Below are 20,061 nucleotides of genomic sequence, written 5' to 3'. Positions count from 1 at the left end.
CAGGGTGGTGCTGGTGAGCAGCCTGAGCCCTGTTGAGTCTCTGGTGCCGGTCCTCCCACGGTCCCTGTCACCACTGGTGACTGTCACTGTCCCTTTAACTTCTCCCAAGATGGTAGACAGCAGAGGAAGAGCGGAGCTTCCAGAGCAAAACCTGCAGGTGCTGAGAGCTCTGGTCCTGCCACTGTGTGACCCATTTATCCTCGCAGCCTTCGCTTTAGTTCTGCGTGGGGCTGAGCTCTTCCCTTTCCCACTGCCCCCCTGGGGTGCCTGCCACCCAGAGACTGACCTAACGGGGTCTCTGTCTTCTGCCTAGAGCTCTGCCTTCCAGCAGCCCCCAGGGAAGCATGCCAGTCCTTCTGCTGTTGTCAGTCTCACTGCTGGCACTCCAGCGTTTGGCATTTGCTCTACTTCTCCTCTCATTCTTGCTCCCTGTAGTCCATTTCCAAGGTTAGCAGCAAACAAAATCTTTCTAAACTTTAAGTCGGATAATTTTCAAAACTGTCCAAAGTTCCTTCTTGAAATAGTCAAGAACCCGACTCCTTCCACATCATTACTCTGACCCTTCCTGCTCCCAGAAACTCCGGTCCAGACACTCTAAAGAGAGTCTAGACCTTGCTTTTGTTGACCATGTCAGCTGCACCTCTGTCCTCGGACATTAGCACTCATTATTCATTCTGACTGAAATGGTCTTCCCCCTTATCGCCAGTCTCCTGTTCTTGCTTGTTTCAGGTCAATGAGGTCTTCTCTGACCGTCCAGTACAAAACCTGCTCCCACCCAGCACTTCCCACCCAATGACCTGCTTTATTTTCTCCATAGGACATAACAACGCCTGACATGCTGGGTATTTGCTTGTACATTTGTTCATTCTAGATGGTACGCTCTATGATGATAATGTTTTGTCTGTAGGGTTCCTTGTTATAGTTCCAGGACCTTAAGCACAGAAGTGCTAAACACAGATTTGTTTTGGGGGGGACAAAGGAGCAAATCAATTACAAAGTTCCAGGCATCGCCCCAAATCCCGAGGCTAGCAGTGAGTGCTGCCCACTTCTTACCTCTTGTTCTTTCCCCAGTTCTTTCCCAGATGGCACCAAGTCCTCCAGTAAGAAGCTCTTCCCACGCACCCGCAGCCCTCCTGCTCCCCACTGGGGGCATCCCGTCCAGCAGAGAGTCAATCGTGTGTCACCTACGCAAGTGTGTGTCTGCTGTCCTACAGGGTGTCACTTCCAGGCATGGCAGAATAGCCACATCCTGGATGGGAAGCATCTACCACCTCACCCCAACCTCCTTTGCCTTGGGAGAGCACGCTGCTGGCCCCTTCATCTCACAACCTGTCTCTGGACTTGGGGAGAGCTGGCAACAACAATGAACAAGCATGTCTTTGTGTCTCCTATGTCACTCCTTCCCACTGGGACCAAACTTTGACTCCAGTAAGTTAGAAGCAATACCTAGCCATCAACCTCCACCCACAAGTGTTTTGTGCATTTTTTAGAAACACACATATATTCACACATCAAAAACGGGAGTGGTGTTTGGATCCAGAGTCCTTTCCCCGCCACTCGCAGTGCCCCAGGTCCCATCAGCGGAATACAATAGAGGCATATTCCACTTGGTCTGGTGTCTTCCTTGTCCTCCTGGGGCAATCGAATTGGGGCATATTGGCATAGATGGTGAAGTCTTCCTCTTTCCAGGGGGCCACGTTGCAATACACAGCCTCAGCTTGGCAGGAAGAATCCTTTAGAAACAGTACAGTAATAGATAGTCAAGCAGTGGGGACTTCTAAAAACAAAGCCAGGTGCCTGGCTCTCCCTATAGGCTGGTGAGCAGAGCCCTGGGTTTTCAAGCACATTGCTTCCTGACCAGTCACCCACTTCAGTTCCATCTAGGAAACACCAAGAAACCACATGCAGAGATGGCCAGGGCCCTCTCTGTATGTGGCTTCACTTACTGCCTTACCAAAGGTTTGTGGAGAAAATTGGTCTGACGTCTCAGTTGATTCTTAAATAGTCCTAGAAAAATGAATAAACTCAAGGTCAAATTGCTGAGTTTAAGGCTCAACTGTGAAATGCAAAACCCTTTCTCAATGGGCCTCTGAGGCTAAGTAAATTTCCCAGGAAGACAGGGGAATGAGTACATTTTGTAATTTTGCTGTTATGTAGATAACAGCACTTGCTATCAGTATTTCTTTTAGTTGATGCATCTATATGCAAATGGCTTCTATGTGGCTTTCAGCATGAAGAATTTGTATGATGAAAAACTCCTGCTGCTATGTAAGGAGTCCCTGGTGACTCTAGAGAAAGACTCTATAGCCTGCCCTGTGCCCCTCCCCTGTCAAGGCTGCCCCACAGGAAAGACACCCCACGTCTCCCCCAGCTCCCCACTTTCTGCATTCCCATGTCCAGGGCCAGCTGCTCAACTCACTCTCGTGCCTCCATTTCTTCAAGACCATGACCAAGAGACCCACCAGGAGCAAGAGGAGGCCCACAACACCAAGGGATCCTGAGAGGGCAGTGGCTGCCGTGTTCATGCTGGGGAGAGCACCCGAGGGAGACGAGGTCAGTCCAGCTGCTGCAGCTGCCTGGTGACCACCACTGAGGTACCCTGGGCTCCCTGCCCCGCGCCTGCTCGCCCAGCTCAGGGCTTCTCCCTCCCCATAGCTGAGCATCTTCTGGTTTCTCTCCACAGCCACAATCCCACCTACACCTGCAGACCCCTTTTCTGGGCCCAGTCCTCCCCTCTGGGTCCTACAGACCTGGTCTCTGGCTTCATGGTGATGTTGTTGCCTTCAGAAAGTAAAGGAGAAGAAAAGGAGAGGATTAGTTGGAAGCAATTCTTACACACATGCAAATAAGCTCTTCGGGAGCCTGAATGGTAACATTAACGTCTTATGAGCTCATGAATAGACACGCGGTATGAACAGTCATTATTTCTATTTCACAGTGAAGAGACCAGCTCACAGGGATGCGACTTGCTCAAGGTCCCAGAGCTAGTAAGAGGCAGTGTAGTGTGGATGTGAACTCGTGTCTCTCTAGCCTTAAACCATGTGTTCACACACTATATTCTACTTCCTCCATGTGATCATTTCACTTCTGACCTCTACTTTCCTTGCGCAAGGTTACCAGCTATGACAGAAGGTCCAGAAAAAAGAAAGGAGAGGGATCCAATGATGAGGACCAGCTAGCGGGTGTGGCAGGGCTTAAAAGGGATCCAGACTCCGGCAAGCTGTGCTGAGACTAGGAAAGGTGGCAGAGGTGAGGATCTTCCTCTTGTGGGGAGGAAGGAGACAATTCTTCCCACTGTGAAGGAATTTTTCCTGCCCTAAGGAGTGGGGCTCCCAAGTCCGTGCCTTCTCCAGTCATAGCTGTCCTTGGATTCTCGGAGTGGGAAGGAATCTTAGCACCCCCAGTCATAGAGACCAGGAAGCTCAGAGGAAGGCACCCATCCAAGGTCAGGCTGCAGCCAGGACCCGAGGTGACATTTTTACTCCAAACCCAGAGCTCTCTTCGCCTGCACTCAGGCCCTTCCTGTTTCTCCTCCCCATAAGATGAGGTTGATGATCCCCAGTCCTGGCAGGTGGCACTTCTCTCTCTGGTCACGTGTCCTGGGAGTTGGCTACACAGACACTCTGACAAAGAGACAGCTGCCAGGATAGTGAAGGGACACGCTGGGTCACCACAGGAATCTATTCCTGGGTTTTAGGAGCCAGGAATTGTAGCTTCTTGGAGCACCAAGCCAGATAGAATTGTGCTGGGCACCTCAACAGCTCAGGCCCTCTGTCTCTGCCCCTGCCCCACTGCATAGGCCAGTGGCCCTCTTCAGGTTCCCCTGGGACAGCTGCTGTCAGTCTACTGACACCCATCTAAGGGTCAGGAGGTGGCTCAGAAGCCAGATCTTCCCAGTGCCTGTTGTTGAATGCGAGTCACCCGGGATGGAGCACCAAGCCAAGGGCTTGGTGCAGGAAACTGGGGTGGGTGACAGAACACCCATGATGCCATAGCAAGGACAGGGGAACCAGACTCACTAGCTGACAGAGGCTGGCCATGCCTGTGTACCTCAAGGAGAAGAGACAGTGCAAGGATGGCCATCCAGGGCTGCAAAGGGATGTAGCTATCCTGCGAAGGCAGAGGCAGGGCTGACCAAGAACACTCATGGGCATGAGATCATGGAAGGACTTGACCTTTTGGGTCCAACTGCCTAGGTCTCAAGGCCTTCCTGACTGTGTGCTCTTGAGGCAGACACTTGCCCTCTCAGAGCCTCATTTACCTCATCTGTGAGGTGGACAGAATGTGAACACCTGCCTCACAGAGTTTTTCAGAGTTCATGTTCAGCCTGTTGTTGGACAGTAACAGCCATTTTGCCTTGGGCGTGTTTTCAATTGTTCTTACCTGGTGAAAGCGACCGGGCAAGATTCTCCAGGGAGGCATTGCTGGCTCTGAGGGCCCAAATGCTGTGAGTGGTCCAGTTCATCCCACCCAAGGACCTTCAGGGGATTCTTGGGACAAGTGGTGCCCGTTAGCTCAAAGCAGTTTTTCTCAGAGGTGTTTACCAGAGGCAGACACGGGGCCACGGGAAGCTGATGCCTCTTCTCCTCCACCAAGTCTTGTTCCTCTGGGCAACCTGCTAGGGGCAAATGGTAAATCTTACCACTGGAGGGGATCTTGAAGGCATGGTAACTGCGTCTGTCTTATGGAAGGCATCTTCAGACCAGCCTTCTACAAGGACACATCCAAAGTTGGCTCCCTGCCTCTGTCACATCACCCTCTTGGCACAGGTATCTGAAGTCACCTCTGTCCTCTGCTCACTTGGGTTACTGTTGGTCTCCCACCACGAGTGTGAGCTCTACAGAACAGAAACCTGTTCTGTTTGGCCCTCCCTACATCCCCAGAACCTAGAACAGTGCTTCATACAACAAATAAGTTTAAAATATATTTCTTCGTTGAATGAATGCCAAAAAATGACTTCATAGCAGGCTGACAGTGATCACCCAATCTGTGCTGGAGTTTTGGAGAGTTTACATCCGAGACTTTTGAATTCTCAAGGTGTAGCCGATCTTTATCCTTTGAAGGAGAACTTGATTTGAAACAGTTCACATTGCTCTGACCCATGCCAGCTGTGTGGTAATGCGGGTGATGGCTGAACCAAGGAACGGCAATTTCTGGACAAGAAGGGATGCACCTCTGAATACCATGAGTGACATGCGAAGGACCTGGAGGAGGAAGTCCTGCCCTGCATGGGTGGCCCAGAGGAGGAAGAGAGAGGTGGAGTGGGACAGGGACTGTCCCACAGTCATCGTCACTGGCCTTCACCCTGCTTGGGCCTCAGTTCCTGCGAAGGGGCTGAGGCTAAAAGAGAGGTGTACCAAAGCCCATCCCTCCCCACCACATCCTCACAGGGATCTGCAGAAAGAGTCGGGGACCCCACTGCTAACAAGGCCGCGCTGGAATGGGGAGCCCTGGAGACCTGGATGAGTCACCGCGCTTGCTTGGACTCAGCTTCCTTGTTTGTGAAATGAGCAGGATGAGAAGAGAACCGAGACACAACTATGAGAATGTTGAGTTCTCCCCTCAGGGCGGCTCTTCAGCTGTGCCTTCCACATGTGACCTCGGAGCTGGTACACTTCTCAGTCAGGACATCGTCCAAAGAATGAGAAAAACTCCTTTTAGAGAATAGCCTCAGTGTTAGAAATTGTTTTTATTTTTGATTTTCTAAGGAGTGAGGGCATCATAATCTTCTCAGTTTGGGGCATTTAAAGTTTCTGTTCCGTTAAGGGACACTAAAATAGATGAACTAAATATAAATATAAATAAAAACAAATTCTAACACCGAGGCTGTTCTCTAAAAAGAGTTTTTCTCATTCTTTGGGTGATGTCCTGACTGAGAAATGTACCAGGTCCAAGGCCACATGCGGAAGGGGACAGCTGAAGAGACGACCTTGTGTGAAGACCTTGTGACCCTCCTGAACTACACAGCAAGACCCTGTCTCAAAAAAGCAAAAAAAGAGTCAAATGCCAGCTGCCTCTTTCACTGAGTTTCTCTCTCAAGTATACGGTGGAATTTTCCCAAAGCTGCTCAAGGTGGTACAGAAAGAGACTGAATGCCAATGCAGATCTCTATTATTAAGCTAGATATGAGTAATAAAACTTGTAAAAATGTCGATCAAGGCTTCTCATCACACTAAATTTTTTATGTTTTGGAAAATATAGCTATTTTTCACAAAATGTTAAGTTGTAATGGTTTCAGTACCCTTTTTTGGTAATACTAGGAATCAAACCCAGGGACACTCTAACACTGAGCTACAACCCAGCCTTTTTTATTTTATTGTGAGACAAAGTCTTGTTAAGTTGCCCAGGCTGACCTTGAACTTGATCCTCCCGCTTCAGCCTCCCAAGTAGCTGAGATTACAGACAGGTGCCACCTCCTCTAGCTATTACTATTTTTTTAAATGGATTTATTAAATATTTTTAAAATTTTTTAGTTTTTATTTCTAATGTGGTCTATAAATAGATATAAGCCACATCAACAATAATTCTTTGGGGGGGCTGGGGATTTAGCTCAGTGGCAAAGCGCCTACCTGGCAAGCGCAAGGTCGTGAGTTTGGTTCCAGGTACCGGAGAAAAAACAACAACAACAAAAAATAATAATAATTCTTTGGGTTTCTCAGTAACACTCTTTCTTGAAAACAAGACCTAGCTGGAAAGTAATCAGCCTTGAAAAGTAGAGATCAAAAATGTCAGGGTCAGGCTGGGGATATAGCTCAGCAACACAGTGCCTGCCTGGTACGTGCAAGGTCCTGAGTTTGGTTCCTGGAACCAAAAAAAAAAAAAAAAAAAAAAGTGAAAAAACACCAAGGTCTGTGGATGGTGTGTGTGTCGGAGAGAATGGCTGTCTCCTGGAAATGAGAGCTCTCACCAGGTTGCCTAACTGCCAGAGGGGACGGAGCCCAGGTCAGGAGCGGGGGGATGGGATGGAACGACATGACACAATACATGGGACGGTCAGGGACAGACACAAGTGGCTGCTGACCAAGATGCTGACCACCGCCTGCTACAATCCAAGGGCCACTGCCCAGACACCTCCTCACTAGCTACTAGCATCTGAAATCCCCATGGAAGTGTTTGCCTTAGCAAAAGGCAAATTCATTCCAAGCAACACCACGTATTGTTGAAGCTTACACAAACCTGTACACAACATTGTGGACGTTATACATATTACAAACATGTACTAATTTTTTTTTAATTCCACTTTAATAAAACAAGAGCTTGTATCTACAGCAGGGGTGGGATGAATATAAAAAAAAAATCAAAAGAGGCAGCACACACCTGTAATTGCAGCTAGGAGGCTGAGACAGGAAGTTTGCAGGTTTGAGCTCAGCCTAAGTAATTTAGTGACTTAGCGAGATCCTCTCTCTAAATAAAATTTTTTTTAAAATGTGAAGGGCTGGGGATGGAGCTCAGTGTGAAAGCCCAGGGTTCAATCCCTAGTACCACACACACACAAAATGAAACCAAAATATACAAAATAATGTGACCAGAAGAACTGTGCAGGCGCCTGTAAGAGAAGAGTGCCATAACTCCAATTCAAAAATCAAAGGAGAAACAGTCAATCCGCCAGTCTTGTCTGAGCATACGGACTGTCCTGGCAGTGGGACACAGGCTGCCAGCGCAAGGCGAACGGGACATGGGCCCCGGGTTCCGAGCACTGGCCCGGTCCACCCAGACCCCAGCGGACAGAACAAAGGTGGGAGCTAAAGGGACACGAAAAGAGAGCTGTTGGCTGAGGGGGCGACAACACGGAAAGGCTGCCGGAAGGAGGGGGCAATTGTGCTGGGCTGTGGGCATCCCCAGGGTGGGACGTCGGGAATAGCGGGCGGGACGCGCAGTCGTTTTTCCATCTGTGCACATCTGACTGGCAGGTGAGAGGTGGACGGCACAGCCCTGGGGTGCGCGGGAGGCTGTCGCCTGGGATGAGGACAGGAGGAGAAACCCAGCCTGGAAAGACAGTGAGGCCATGACACCTGCTCCCTGGACACCTGTCCTGTGTGGCCCCAGATACACCTGACTCAGCTTCTCACCCCATGTGCCCAGATGCACCCCCATGGCTTTTTCAGGGCCACAGCGGTGCTGCTGTGATCTGCAGGGGCAGCGCGGGGGCGACGTTGAAGCCAGCTCCCTCCGGGGCTTTACAGATCTCTGGTCGTTATTGAAAATTTTCATTTCTCCAAAACAGAAACCGCACGTCCTCCTGAGGTCTGTGACCGACCCACGTAGGAGCTGGGCTGCGTTGATGCTCACGCGGAGGTTTTCAGCTTGAACCCAAGCTGGTTTGCAGACCGGTTTGCAAACCATGATCCCTGGCCTGGGTTTGTGGCTTCCTGAGAGAACCCAAAAGTTGGCCTGGCTCCGCAGGCCAGACTCACAGCTGTGGGATGCAGCCAGACTCGCAGCTGTGGGGGTCCTGGCCCAGCTGCTCCTTATCCAAGGGAGAAACATCACCCATTTTTTTCAGAAAGCAAACATGTTTTTGGCAAGGGCCAAACTGAAAATCCTGCTGCCGCCTCACGATCCCATTTGTCTCTAATTCTATAGTCTCTAACCTCTAATTCCATTGTCAAACATCTGCTGTTTATAGCTGGGGCCCCAAGGGTACAGTTATATATTCTTTCCTTTTTGATATTTTTTCCTGATACTGGGACTTGAACCCAGAGCCTTTGCACTGAGCCTTATTTCCAGCTCTTTCTCTTTTTTAAAATCTTAAAACAGGGTCTCGCTAAATTGCTCAAGGCTGGGCTTGAGTTTGAGATCCTCCTGCCTCAGCCTCTCAGAGTAACTGAGATTACAGGAATGCTCCACCATGCCTAGCTTATACATTATTTTTTAAAAGTTATAAATTCTAATATCCAGTAAGCTAATATGTTATTCATTTCAGGATATTGAAAAGAAAAAGTACTGAGCCAGAAACAGAAAATGAAAATACCATGTAGAGAAAAAGTGAAATATTCAGACTGTTAAATAAATTTTGGGGAAAGAGAATACAAAAAGAAAATAGAGCTCAGAGGTGTTGGTTTCAGTAAATGTGCTGCAGAAAAGTGCACAGAATGTGAGTTAACCTCTAATTCCATTGTCAAACATAACCAATGAACTTAAAAAACTGGATTTTTAAAATGCAAAAATGAGAATCTGTTCACATAGTTTGAATATGAAACAACGGTATTCTCTTGTTGAAAGTCTCCCCCTTGAGCGAGAAATGTTTACTTTACAAAAGAGAACATGAGCTGCAAGTTTGTGGAAATATGACCAGCCTCAATTTTTCCAGAATGGTAAGAGAGTAAATCCCTGGGTCCTGGTTACTTTACTAAACTTCAAAGGACTGAACTTTGTCAGCTCTCTGTGGATGAAAAATCAATTGGAAAAAGAGGAGAAAAAAATGCAAGATGGAAGGATTCAGCACGTTTTTTTGGTAGGCATTTTTCGGTAGGCATGAAGAAACTGAAACAAACGCCAGTAGTAATGCTAAATATTCAAGTTTCGAATCTGATTTGAAAATATATTATTAGCGGTGCAAGAAACAGATTCTGTATGATGAGGGAAATATTGGCTTGCTGTTGAACACACAGACATAATTTTGTTTTTGGCAAGACAGAAGCTAGCATTCAGGAGATTATCCAAGAAAAGTTTGCGCATTTTAACAGGAATTTTCTTCATTTACAGAAATCATAGAAGATTCATAGCATTATTGACCCAGAATACAAATATAAGTACCAAATAACATGTAGACATTATCTGGCAGGTGAAAATAGAAATCAAATCATTAAAACATAGCAGATTTGTTGACTAAAATAATTTTGAATATTGTAAGAAATGCTAAGTATCACACAGAGTCCCATCTCTGATGGATGTAAGCCATGTGGAACAGTTAATTATTTTCGGATGTGTAAATTTTCAAAATGCAGCTACCTCTATATGTAAACTTCTTTTTTTAAAAAAAGGTTTTTCCACAGCAAATTCTACAGCTAGAGAAGGAATATATAGGTTTTTAGTAGACTACGCCACCAGTAAAAAAGACTGAATCCAGGCGATAATGATTAGAAGAGCAGGAACACACAATGGCAAAAAATTTGTGACAGTCTTAATGGATTTCAACCTAAGTCCTCAAACAATTCCAAGGCTGCCCATTCCTTAAACCTCACAGACAGTGACACCCAAAAAGTTCTTTTGACACCACTGAATTCTTCTTTCTTTCTTGTTTTCTTTTGAGACAGGGTCTCATTATATAGCCTAGGCTGGCCTCCAACTCATGGAGATCCTCCTGTCAACCTCCAAAGTGCGCAGCATCCCGAGAAAGCGCATCCACGCTTGTGACCGTTTCTACAGAAAACAAGATGCCCGAACATGCGAGCACTGAAATTGCCACAGAACATTTTGCTTGCCTACGCATTATTGTACAGCTGAGCGGACTGTATATCCCAGAGATTCTAAGTTCCTGTGTATTACAACAAAATCCATGAATTGTCTGTTATTCTAGAGTCCATAATCTGTATGTAATTTGCACAGAATCCACGGTTTGCTTTGTTATCACTGAGAAGCACAGAAGTTACCAAGCTAGAAAGATTCTGCTTAAGGAAAACCCGCCCTGTTCTCGTCACACAAAGTGCCAGAGGGGCCACCAGGGATCCTGAACCTTCTCATGCGTGTGAGACAGTGACTGGGGCAAGGGGCGTCAGGGAGGCACCCGGCTTCCTTCCCTACGGAAACCACCTCTTGCGCGTCACTGCAGGTGTCTGTCTCCCGGGCCAGTCGCTCCCAGCCACCCCAGACCAGAAGAGGAGCCTGAGCCCTGCCTTGCTGCCAGCGTCCTCTTAGTAGTTCCTCAAGTACTTTAGCTGCAGCAGCTAGGGGTTTGGGCAGCTTCTTATCGTCCTCGCCACCCCACCCCCTATTCCAGGCCGTGCACCTTCTGCCCCGCCCCCGTCCTCGGGACTTCACCCCGCTCTTCTCCCGGACACCTCCAGGTCTTCTGTCAGGACTGAGCTGAGACGTGCTCTCCTCCAGAGGCCTTCCCACTCCAGCCCCATCCCTAGAGGGAACGCTGGGGACGCGCCTACACACCGTCCATCACGGTGTTTGTCACACAGAGCTGTCCTCTGTCACCTTGCCTGTGTTTCAGGGAGGAGTCATGGCTCTGCTGTCATTGCTCCCTGATGTACCACCTGCCTGACACTCAGTGACATTTGCACAGACGCATGCAGATGTCCAGATACAGACTTCTGTTTTCAGAGGTTCCAGCTCACTAATAAAGACATTACATTAAAATGATTTTAAACCATTTTAAAAATAATTGAGATGCTCAGCCCAACTAAGCACTCTGGGAATGGACATTGTCTAGCAAGAAAGAAAATGGTTACGGTCCTTCTGAAAGGTGGTGAGTATCAAAAAGTGATGGAAATACCCGCATTCCTCTGACCCAGTAGTTCCACTGGGGAGAATTAATCCTGAAGCCGCAGTCTAGGATGCATGTGCAGAGATCCAGCTGGAAGGCAGACGTCTACACTGTTTACAGCAACAGCTACTGACATGCCATCTTAATACCCCGGAATGGTGGGTTGTCGTGTAACTTGGGAGGCCTCATAAGATGAATTGAACTTAGCCATTAAAAAATCTGGGGAAACAAATTCATCGGTAGGGAAAGACATTCATACCATTCAGTTGGGTCAGTTCAGAGTGCAGATTTACTCCATTAAAGTAAATATGCTGGACACACAGGTCTCTGTGTGGCATGCGTTTCTGTACCCATACATCCTATTTTCTCTCCCTTTTAGCAATGTATCACCTTTCCACATCCACAGTTGAAAAAAAGTAAGGTGAAGAGTATCTTGGGGAGGGGGTAGTGCTAGTGGTTTTCGGATGCTTCGTTATTGCTTCTCTGGCTTTCTGCTTTTTCTACAGCGAATGTGTGTGTGCATCGTCCTGAGAGGTTGCTGGGGGGAGAGGAGGGGATGAGGAAGACAGTCAGGCAGAGAGAGCTGGCCTCCACAGCTGTCAGGTCCTGAGGGATAAAGGCCACCGATGACACATCGAGAAGGAGGGGAGGCCATGCAGGAAGAAAGGAAAGAAGGGAAGAGGCGAGCACAGTGGAGGTTTGAGCTGGAACTCCAAGAGCACCCATGCGGAGCTCGCAGCAGCTTCGGAAATGACTCTGTAAGAAGCGACAAAAGGCAGCCTGGGCATCGCAGAGCTGCCTGAGAGCGTAGGGTTGAAAATTATCTCACAAAATAAAACTTCCTTTTTAACCATCAGGTTTGCCCTCTGTTTCCAGGACATCTCTCCTCGTTGTACCTGACAAAGTCCTCATTTGTCCTGCTGCACTGAACCCTTTCTAGTGACGCTGGCTACTCTTAATATAGATCAGCAGAGCAGCTCGGCAAGGAATCGGTTTTGCTTTTGGTTTTGCAGTGAATGTTCCGATGTATGATGAGCAAGGATTGGGCTGGCTCTACTTTCCCAGGATTCTATTTTTAAAAAAGTACCTTTCCCTAAACATCACCTTAGTCTGGCGCACTCAGCACCGGAGCTGCATTGGGCTCATTTTATGTTTACCTTACTTTGAAATCCAGAGTTGTGTGCAGAACAGATGTAAAAGGCACAAACACTGTAAAGTAAGGTGGGAGGTCCTGAAGGGCAGAGAGCCTCCAGAGCCCCTTTGGTGGTTCAGGAAGCACATCCTGCCTGCACAAGGACTCGGAGTTCCGGTCTCAGATCCTCCTGTCCTGCACCCTGCACCCTGCACCCCAGTCTGACCTACTGTTCAGTCACAGCTTTTGCCGATTTTTTTTTTTTTTTTTTGCAGTAGTAAAAATCAAACCCAGGACCTTTGTGTTGAGCTACATCCCCAGCCTTTTGTTCAGTTTTATTTTGAGACAGGGTCTTATTATGTAGTTCAGCCTGGCCTTGAACTCATTATGCAGCCCAGGCTGGTTTCAAACTCATGGCAATCCTCCTGCCTCAGCCTTCTCAGTGCTGGGGTTACAGGCATGCTCTACCACACCCAGTTCTTGGTCTTTTTTTATTTGTGCCACTCTTAGGAAGGACTTGCTGGAACCATCCTCTGTCTGTCCTCTGTTGCCATCCACTCCCTCATCTCCATGGCAGACCCGACAGCCCCAGGCAGCACTGCCACACCTGCTCCACAGGATTTCAAGTCTTCTTCCAAACAGCAGTGTGGCTTTGCCTTAAGAAGCGGCCCAGCTGGTTGTTCTCCTGACTGCAGAGTGTGTGTGGGCTGCTCCTCCTGCCTGTGCCGCTAGCACAGCAGCTTTAGAAGCAAGTGAGAGGGTTCAGCGAGGACGCCAAGTCAGCAAAGAGCAGGCTCCTCACTGCACCTGTCTACACAGCATTTACTGAGAGCCTACTGTGTGCTCCCTGCTTTGAAAGCCTCTTGGTCCAGTTACAGATTCTCATACATATTCTTCAGTAATTCTGAAGATGCCACACTCTTCCTGGAGTACCGTGTTCTCAAACTGCACTAAGAGCACAATCATTTTTCCCTTTTTTTCAGACCTGGTTCCTATAGGTCATGGTCTTTTGGAAGTGGGGGCTTATAAATAACAAAACAGGAAGACATCTTTGGCTCATTCTTCCCAAGCAGCCACCTGCAAGATTAGGTTACCAACCCAGGGGCCTGCGTGGTGGGTTTTTTTAGAAGGAAATTAATTTGAAAGCAACATAGATACCGCGATAATCTCCATGGCTGATATGCTGAAAGATCTCTAAAGAGTTTGCTTACCTGTTGTTAATTTGTTTTCCAGAAGTAACTTGATAAGGATTTTGATCATGTAAAACGTTTTCTTGCCCTTTATTTATATCTACACAATGTTAGACAAGGGCTCTTGACTAGCAGTTCTGGAATGCGTTGAACAGGCAGGCACTGGGCGCTAATAGAAACATTTCTAAAAATGAGTTTTCAGTCTTTTTTTTTTTGAGATAGGGTCTCTCTATGTAGTTCAGTCTGGCCTTGATCTCACTAGATAGCCCAGGCTGGCCGAGAACTTGCAGCAGTCCTCCTGTCTCAGCCTCCTGAGTGCTGGGATTACAGATGTGCACCACCATACCCAATTTGGGTTTTCAGATTCTTACAAACAGTCATTTTTTGATTACAGGCATGGACTACCACATACATGCCCGTAATCCCAAAATAACTGTCCCTTTTCTCCATTTTACCTTTCAACCCTAAAATCAAATTTCAAAGTGGAGTAGATAAAATTTAGTGGAGTAGAATACATTTATTGTTTAACATCAAGCCTCAAAGACGAGTAGGGAATTAATTGATGGCTCAGCCTAATGGAACAAATAAAAATCATTATTTTGCCCAAGATCCATTTAGAAGAAATAAGTACTGCAGGACACGTAAATTGTTCCTCTAGAGGTTTAGAACAAGAAGTGGCAACTCATTTGGAAAATGAATCTTCACAGTGGCAATCAGCAGGCACTGAAAAATACGGGTCTCCTCTGAGTTGCATGCCCACCCTAGGTGTGGGTCCCTAACTGCCTTTGGACAAATAAGAGCAACAGCAGGAAGGGCCCCGGGCTGGCTGCACGGCGGCTCTCTCTATCCAGCTTTGAAAAGGCAATAGGCCGGCAGAATCTTAAAGAGGGGATTCCCGTCTCTGACGCTGCTCTTATAAACTTAACAGCTTTCAGGGAGGGTTAATCAGCAGGCTGACGAAGGGACTGGGAACTCCCATCCTGTCTGCCAAATGGACCACGGGGTTTCTAGTAGTCAGAGCCATGATAGCAAACCACGGTGCCCAGGCGGGCGCCTGCAGAGCCCACTCCGGGGACCAATTTCCAAAAGGCCCCATGGAAAGCCCCAAATCCTTAAAAAGGAATTTGAAGCTTCCTACCCACCCATGCATGCAGACTGCCTGGTGTTCAGCACCTTCAGCAGACACTGGGACAGGAGAGAACAACAGGTTCTGAGGCGGCTTTAAAACAAATTCTTAGGTAGAAAAGGTCCTCCAACCAAAGGTAACCCCTTCGGCAGTAAGCGACCAGGACAGCCTAATTCTATTTCCCTGGCCAAGACTGTAGGGTCACAGACTGTAAAAGTTCTTTGTTTTACAGAGGTAAAGCCACTTACCCTAGACCACTCAGGGAGGCAGGAGCCCTCTGAGGACTAGACTGTAAGTGCTCTGAAACCCACTTTGGTTGGTTTCTCACACAGCCTAGAAGTCTGTAATAAAGGGTACATCAGTGCCCAGCACTAATTCTTACTATTGAAATATACATGCTAACTAAAACTTCTAATAGCACAAACAAATTTATCAGCTAGGTTGCCTACAGGCAGCCAGTGCTCTACTGGCCCTGAGATGAGCTGAGAAATAGGAATTCTCAGCCGACAGTAGTGATACAATCCCATAACCTCAGCTTCTCAGGAGGCTGAGGCATGAGGACCACAAGTTCAAGTCCTACCTGCAATTCAGCACAATAGAAAGAATGACAAGGCCTAGTGATATAGCTCAGCGGTAGAGCATCCCTGGGTTCCAACCCCAGCCCTGAAAACAAAAACAAAACCTTGGCAGGGTCTCCCTTCCTTTTTGTGAGCAGACACAATGGGATATATACATGGGCGGGGAGGGGTGGGGAGTGAGTCATTTCCAACCATGCAAAGGAATTGGAGCCACATGTTTCTGACATGGGAACCCTCACCCCACAAATCAGGTGCAACAGGTTTCATGTCCTGACCCTGCACCTCTGAAAAAGTGAGTGACTTGGGGCAAGCATGAGAGTTTTCTGAGCCCTGGCTTCTTTATCTGAAAAAGTTGACATTGTCTACTGAACAGGATGTCCTGAAGGGAAATTTAAAGCTATCACTTGCACAGTGATAGCTTAGGTGCTCAATTAAAGCTAACCCAACACACACACTCCAACTTGCAGTAACCCGAAGGACTGTACCCTACAACAAAGGGGGGTTATAGATGGGACTTCAGCAACACAAGTGATACTTTTGGAATCAGTAATTCAACAAAGGCAAAGTACACAGGAGAGTCTACTCCACTCAATAAACTGTCCTGGGGCTCTCAGTGCCCAAGGAGAGGAGTGTTTCAAGCTGGGTAGAGGACAAGGGCAGCGAGAGAGGAGAGGCGAGGAAGGCCAGGGCCATACAGGCCAGAGGGGTCCCAGAGAAACACCAAGCAAACCACATTTACAATTTAAAATGACCTGACAGGCATACACAAATGAACATGCATCACTAACCTTATATAGTCTAGTTTATTTAGCCTGGTATATCAAAATATTAGTCCAACTTATACTCAGGATAAAGACTAGTAATATCTTTTGTTCTTTTTCGCTTCTCCAGAATCAATATGTATTCCCCCACCTCCACCCCTCGGCACATCCCACCACACTGGATGGCACTGTGTAGACAAATTCTTGTCAACACACTATGCCTCCGAGAACACAGGTCCTGGCTGCCAGGGACCTGTGGTCTAGCCTGAGATCTTGACCCAGAAGCCAGGTCAGGGTGTTAACCGACAACACTAAGCCCACAGCTCGGTCTTTGTGCTGTGAGCCTCAGGCCCTCCCAAGCACAGCATTTCTTCCTGCATCCACACAGGCAGGCCTCGGGTCGTGTGTCTGATTTGGAGACTGGGCCATGCAACACCCCAGGGAGATACCTTATACTTTAATCCCTTTGGACCCCCTGGTCCCCACGTTGTACTGGCTGAGGCGGAGCCCCAGACAGGTGGGAGAGACAGAAAGGGAAGCCTCAACACTGCACAGAAGAACGCTTTACCTGCCTCCTGGGCGAGGGTCAGCAGTGGCGGCAGGCAGCAGGAGAAGCCATCCGAGCTGCAGAGGCAGCCACTCACTGCCAGCAGCACCTGCCCGTGTCCCCCTCACCCCTCCCTCGAAAGCCTCTTCATTTCCTCCACCGCCTGGCTGTCTTCATGATCTGTGAGCATGAGCCTCAGCAAAACCAGAAATCGAGCTTTGCTGTAGATGCCTTAGCGCTGTTTGGAAACCCTTTCCTCTCGCTGGAGCCCCACCCTAAGCTTCTCTCTGAACTCTTCCTGCTGAGAAACTAATCCACACTGAGGGACCACCTTAGTGAGGACTATGTGGGCCACCTTCCCCAGGGACATGGACATTTTTAAAAGACTGAATAATAAAAGAGTAGCTAACATTTACTGAGTGCATACTAGTTGCCAGACACCTTGTTAAGAGGCTAATGGCTCACTCTAGAGAGTGACCAGACAAAGCTGGGATTTTAAGCAAGGTAGGACAGAGTTGTCTTCCTCTTACTTTGAAATACTCATGAAATATTCCCATGCAACCTGCCTACAGGGACAAGGCAGTGGGATCTGAAAAAGTTGCACTGAGTTTTCAGGAGGCTCTGAAGCAGAGGGTATGGTTTTCCTGCCTACCACCCCCGCAGCACTCCCCCCGACTCCCGGGCCCCGGGCTTCCTCTGGACTCCTTGCTCCTCCTTTCTCCTCCCTTCCTGGGGGCCTCAGAACACGCTGTCTGTGTGCACTGAAGCAGCTCCGGGACTTCAACCGCCGCTGTCTCCCAGGGTCTGTCTCCAGCCCTGGCAGCCTTAGCAGCACTGGTGAGTGCGAAAGTCAACCTGATCGCACGCCTCCTGGCATCTCGAACTTAACTGGCTCAGAGTCCTTGAGGCTCCGCTTCCCCGTCCTGAGCCCTGCGTTTAGTGAACACACTGCTTTCCACCCAGGGTCTCAGGACAAAGGTTTAGGGGTCACTCTTTTGTCACTGCACTTTTTAAAAGTAGTTCAGTGTGCGCAGCAATGAGAATAATGGCTCCCCAAGGATGTTCCCTTGTAATCCCAGAGTTTTATTTCTGTTACTTTACAGGGCGGAAGGGACTTTGCAGATGTAGTTAAATATTTGGAGATGGGAAGATTATCCTCAATTATCTGCACAGTTTTCTGCATAGTTTTGAAAGGGAAACAATCTTTCCCAGCTGGGGTCAGAGGGACACCTGGGAGAGACCGGGTGACTTTAAGATGGGGAAAGAGCCACCAGCCAAGGACTGTGGGCAGTTCCCAGAAGCTAGAAAAGGTAGGGAAACCCCCGGATCTCTTTATTTTTTTTCCAGTGAGAGCTATTTCAAACTGCAGCCTCTAGAAATGTAAGATAACAAATTCATAGTGTCTTAAACTACTGTGTTTGGGGTCACTGGTCACAGCCACAATACAAAACTGATAAATTAAGAGTCGCTTAATTCAAAATTTAAAAGATACAAAATAGTACATAACAAGCTTCCATCTCAACCTGCCCTCACTTATCCAGTTATCTCAGGAAGTGCCTGCTGCTACCAATTTCTTGGGATATCCTTCCAGAGATATTCTATGCATGCATAAGCCAATGGGAGTCATACATACTTTTCACCTTTTATTTTTTATAAAGGGTAGCATACTGTTCTGGGTTTTTTTGTTTTTTTGTTTTTGTTGTTGTTGTTTTGTCTTTTTGAAACAGGATCCCGCTATGCAGTTCAGACTGGCCTTGAGCTCACTTTGTAGCCCAGGCTGGCCTCAAACTCACAACGATCCTCTTGCCTCAGCCTCCCAAGTGCTGGGATTACAGGCTTGTGACACCATGCCCGGATCTATTCTATTTTTTTTAACCAACTACATACTCCAGAGGGGATTGGTTTTTTTTTGTTATGGCTCCTTGGCCTTCTGTTCACAGATACTATTATGGGATTGTCTCTTATTTTGGTCATATCTAAGCTTTCCAATCACAAACAATGCTATATGGACAAATGTCCTTGAACATGCTACAGTTTGCACCAGACTGTGACAGTGAGACAAGTTCCAGGAGTCTTCCTGATCCTTTCCTTCCTCTCCATCTCAGCCATGGGCATATCCTGTGGTTCTGCCTCCTGCCACTTTTCTACCCATCCACTATGCAGCTTCCATGCCACACCAGTATCTTCTCTTGCCGGGGCCATTGCAATGGTCATATCCACATGAGAGTGTGGTCAGGAAGGCCCTGAGATCTTAAGCTTGCATCTGCCCATTTGAGGAAGAATTATCTTGGGCCTTAGATTTCCTGTCTCTGCAAAAGATTCAATGAGACAAAACATGAGGATTTTTCTGTGAACTGTCAGTGGTATTTGGGGCTTCCTTTAGAAGCTTGCTGAGTCCTGTTAAACCTGCCGCAAGAGGTCAGGGATATAGCTCAGTGGCAAAGCACCTTGCTTGGCAAATGCAAGGTCCTGAGTTCGATTCCCAGTACCAAAAAAAAAAAAAACCAAAAAAAAAAAAAACCTGCCCAAAAGAAAGTCAGGTGAGTGCCTTGGTATCTTGAAATAGGTATACTCTTAATTCACCTTCCTTCTGTGGGTTTCCAGAGCAGTTAACAGACTAGAAACAAAACAAGAGAGCCAGGGGTATAGCTCAGCGCCTGCCTGGTAAGCAGGTCATGAGTTCAATTCCCTGTACAAATGAAAAATGAAACAACAACAAAAACCAACAAGAAGTTGAGGAGTGGAAACAAATTCACCTGGAAGGAGAGACTGAGTTTGAAATTCTACCTTTATTCTATCCATAGCCTAAGAACTTTCCCAAGGACTCTCAGGAGAAGCCTCAGTAACTTTCCAGAACAATTAAAATACACAGGAGAGTAATGACCTTCAGCACATATTTCAGTGTTAATACAAACAGGGACATATACATGAGTGTAGACAGCAGATGAGAGGTATGTTTACGATCACACATGGTATAGAACAGCTTCCTGAGCTTGAGCCTGGTTCCATCATTACCGGTTATGTGACTTTGCATAAATCCCTTCACGTGCCTGGTCCTGCTAACTTCAAGACACCTAGAGCAATGTGTGGTATGAGAAGGGTCAGAGCCAGGCACCTGCCCTGTCCACGTGACTCGGCCAGTGTACTGGTACTAAGGGCTCAGCTGGAATCAAGCCTCAGGCTGGACAGCATGGAATCCTCACATCATTCTACAAGGAAATCTTTCCTCCTCTTACATGGTGGAAGAATCAGAGGCTCCAAAACGCCCCTACTGTCACACAACCATCTGTTAA

The 20,061-nt window shown here is 47.6% G+C and overlaps 1 protein-coding gene across 1 annotated transcript; it reads right to left on the bottom strand.

Moving 5' to 3' along the window:
* Nucleotides 1–851: 851 nt before the first annotated feature.
* Nucleotides 852–18,982, bottom strand: LOC102007853. The gene is made up of 7 exons (XM_005375483.1): nt 18,946–18,982; nt 16,790–16,891; nt 4,384–4,618; nt 2,751–2,781; nt 2,463–2,526; nt 1,955–2,007; nt 852–1,733 (listed from the first exon to the last, which is right to left on the bottom strand). The coding sequence occupies exons 1-7, from the start codon at nt 18,980–18,982 to the stop codon at nt 1,578–1,580; spliced, it is 678 nt and encodes a 225-aa protein (XP_005375540.1). The 3' UTR covers nt 852–1,577.
* Between the last annotated feature and the right edge of the window lie 1,079 nt (nt 18,983–20,061).

The sequence above is a fragment of the Chinchilla lanigera genome, unplaced genomic scaffold (assembly GCF_000276665.1).
Source record: "Chinchilla lanigera isolate Chin_1 unplaced genomic scaffold, ChiLan1.0 scaffold00005, whole genome shotgun sequence".
NCBI classification, from domain to species: Eukaryota; Metazoa; Chordata; class Mammalia; order Rodentia; family Chinchillidae; genus Chinchilla; species Chinchilla lanigera.
This window is presented reverse-complemented; position numbering and strand designations above follow the sequence as displayed.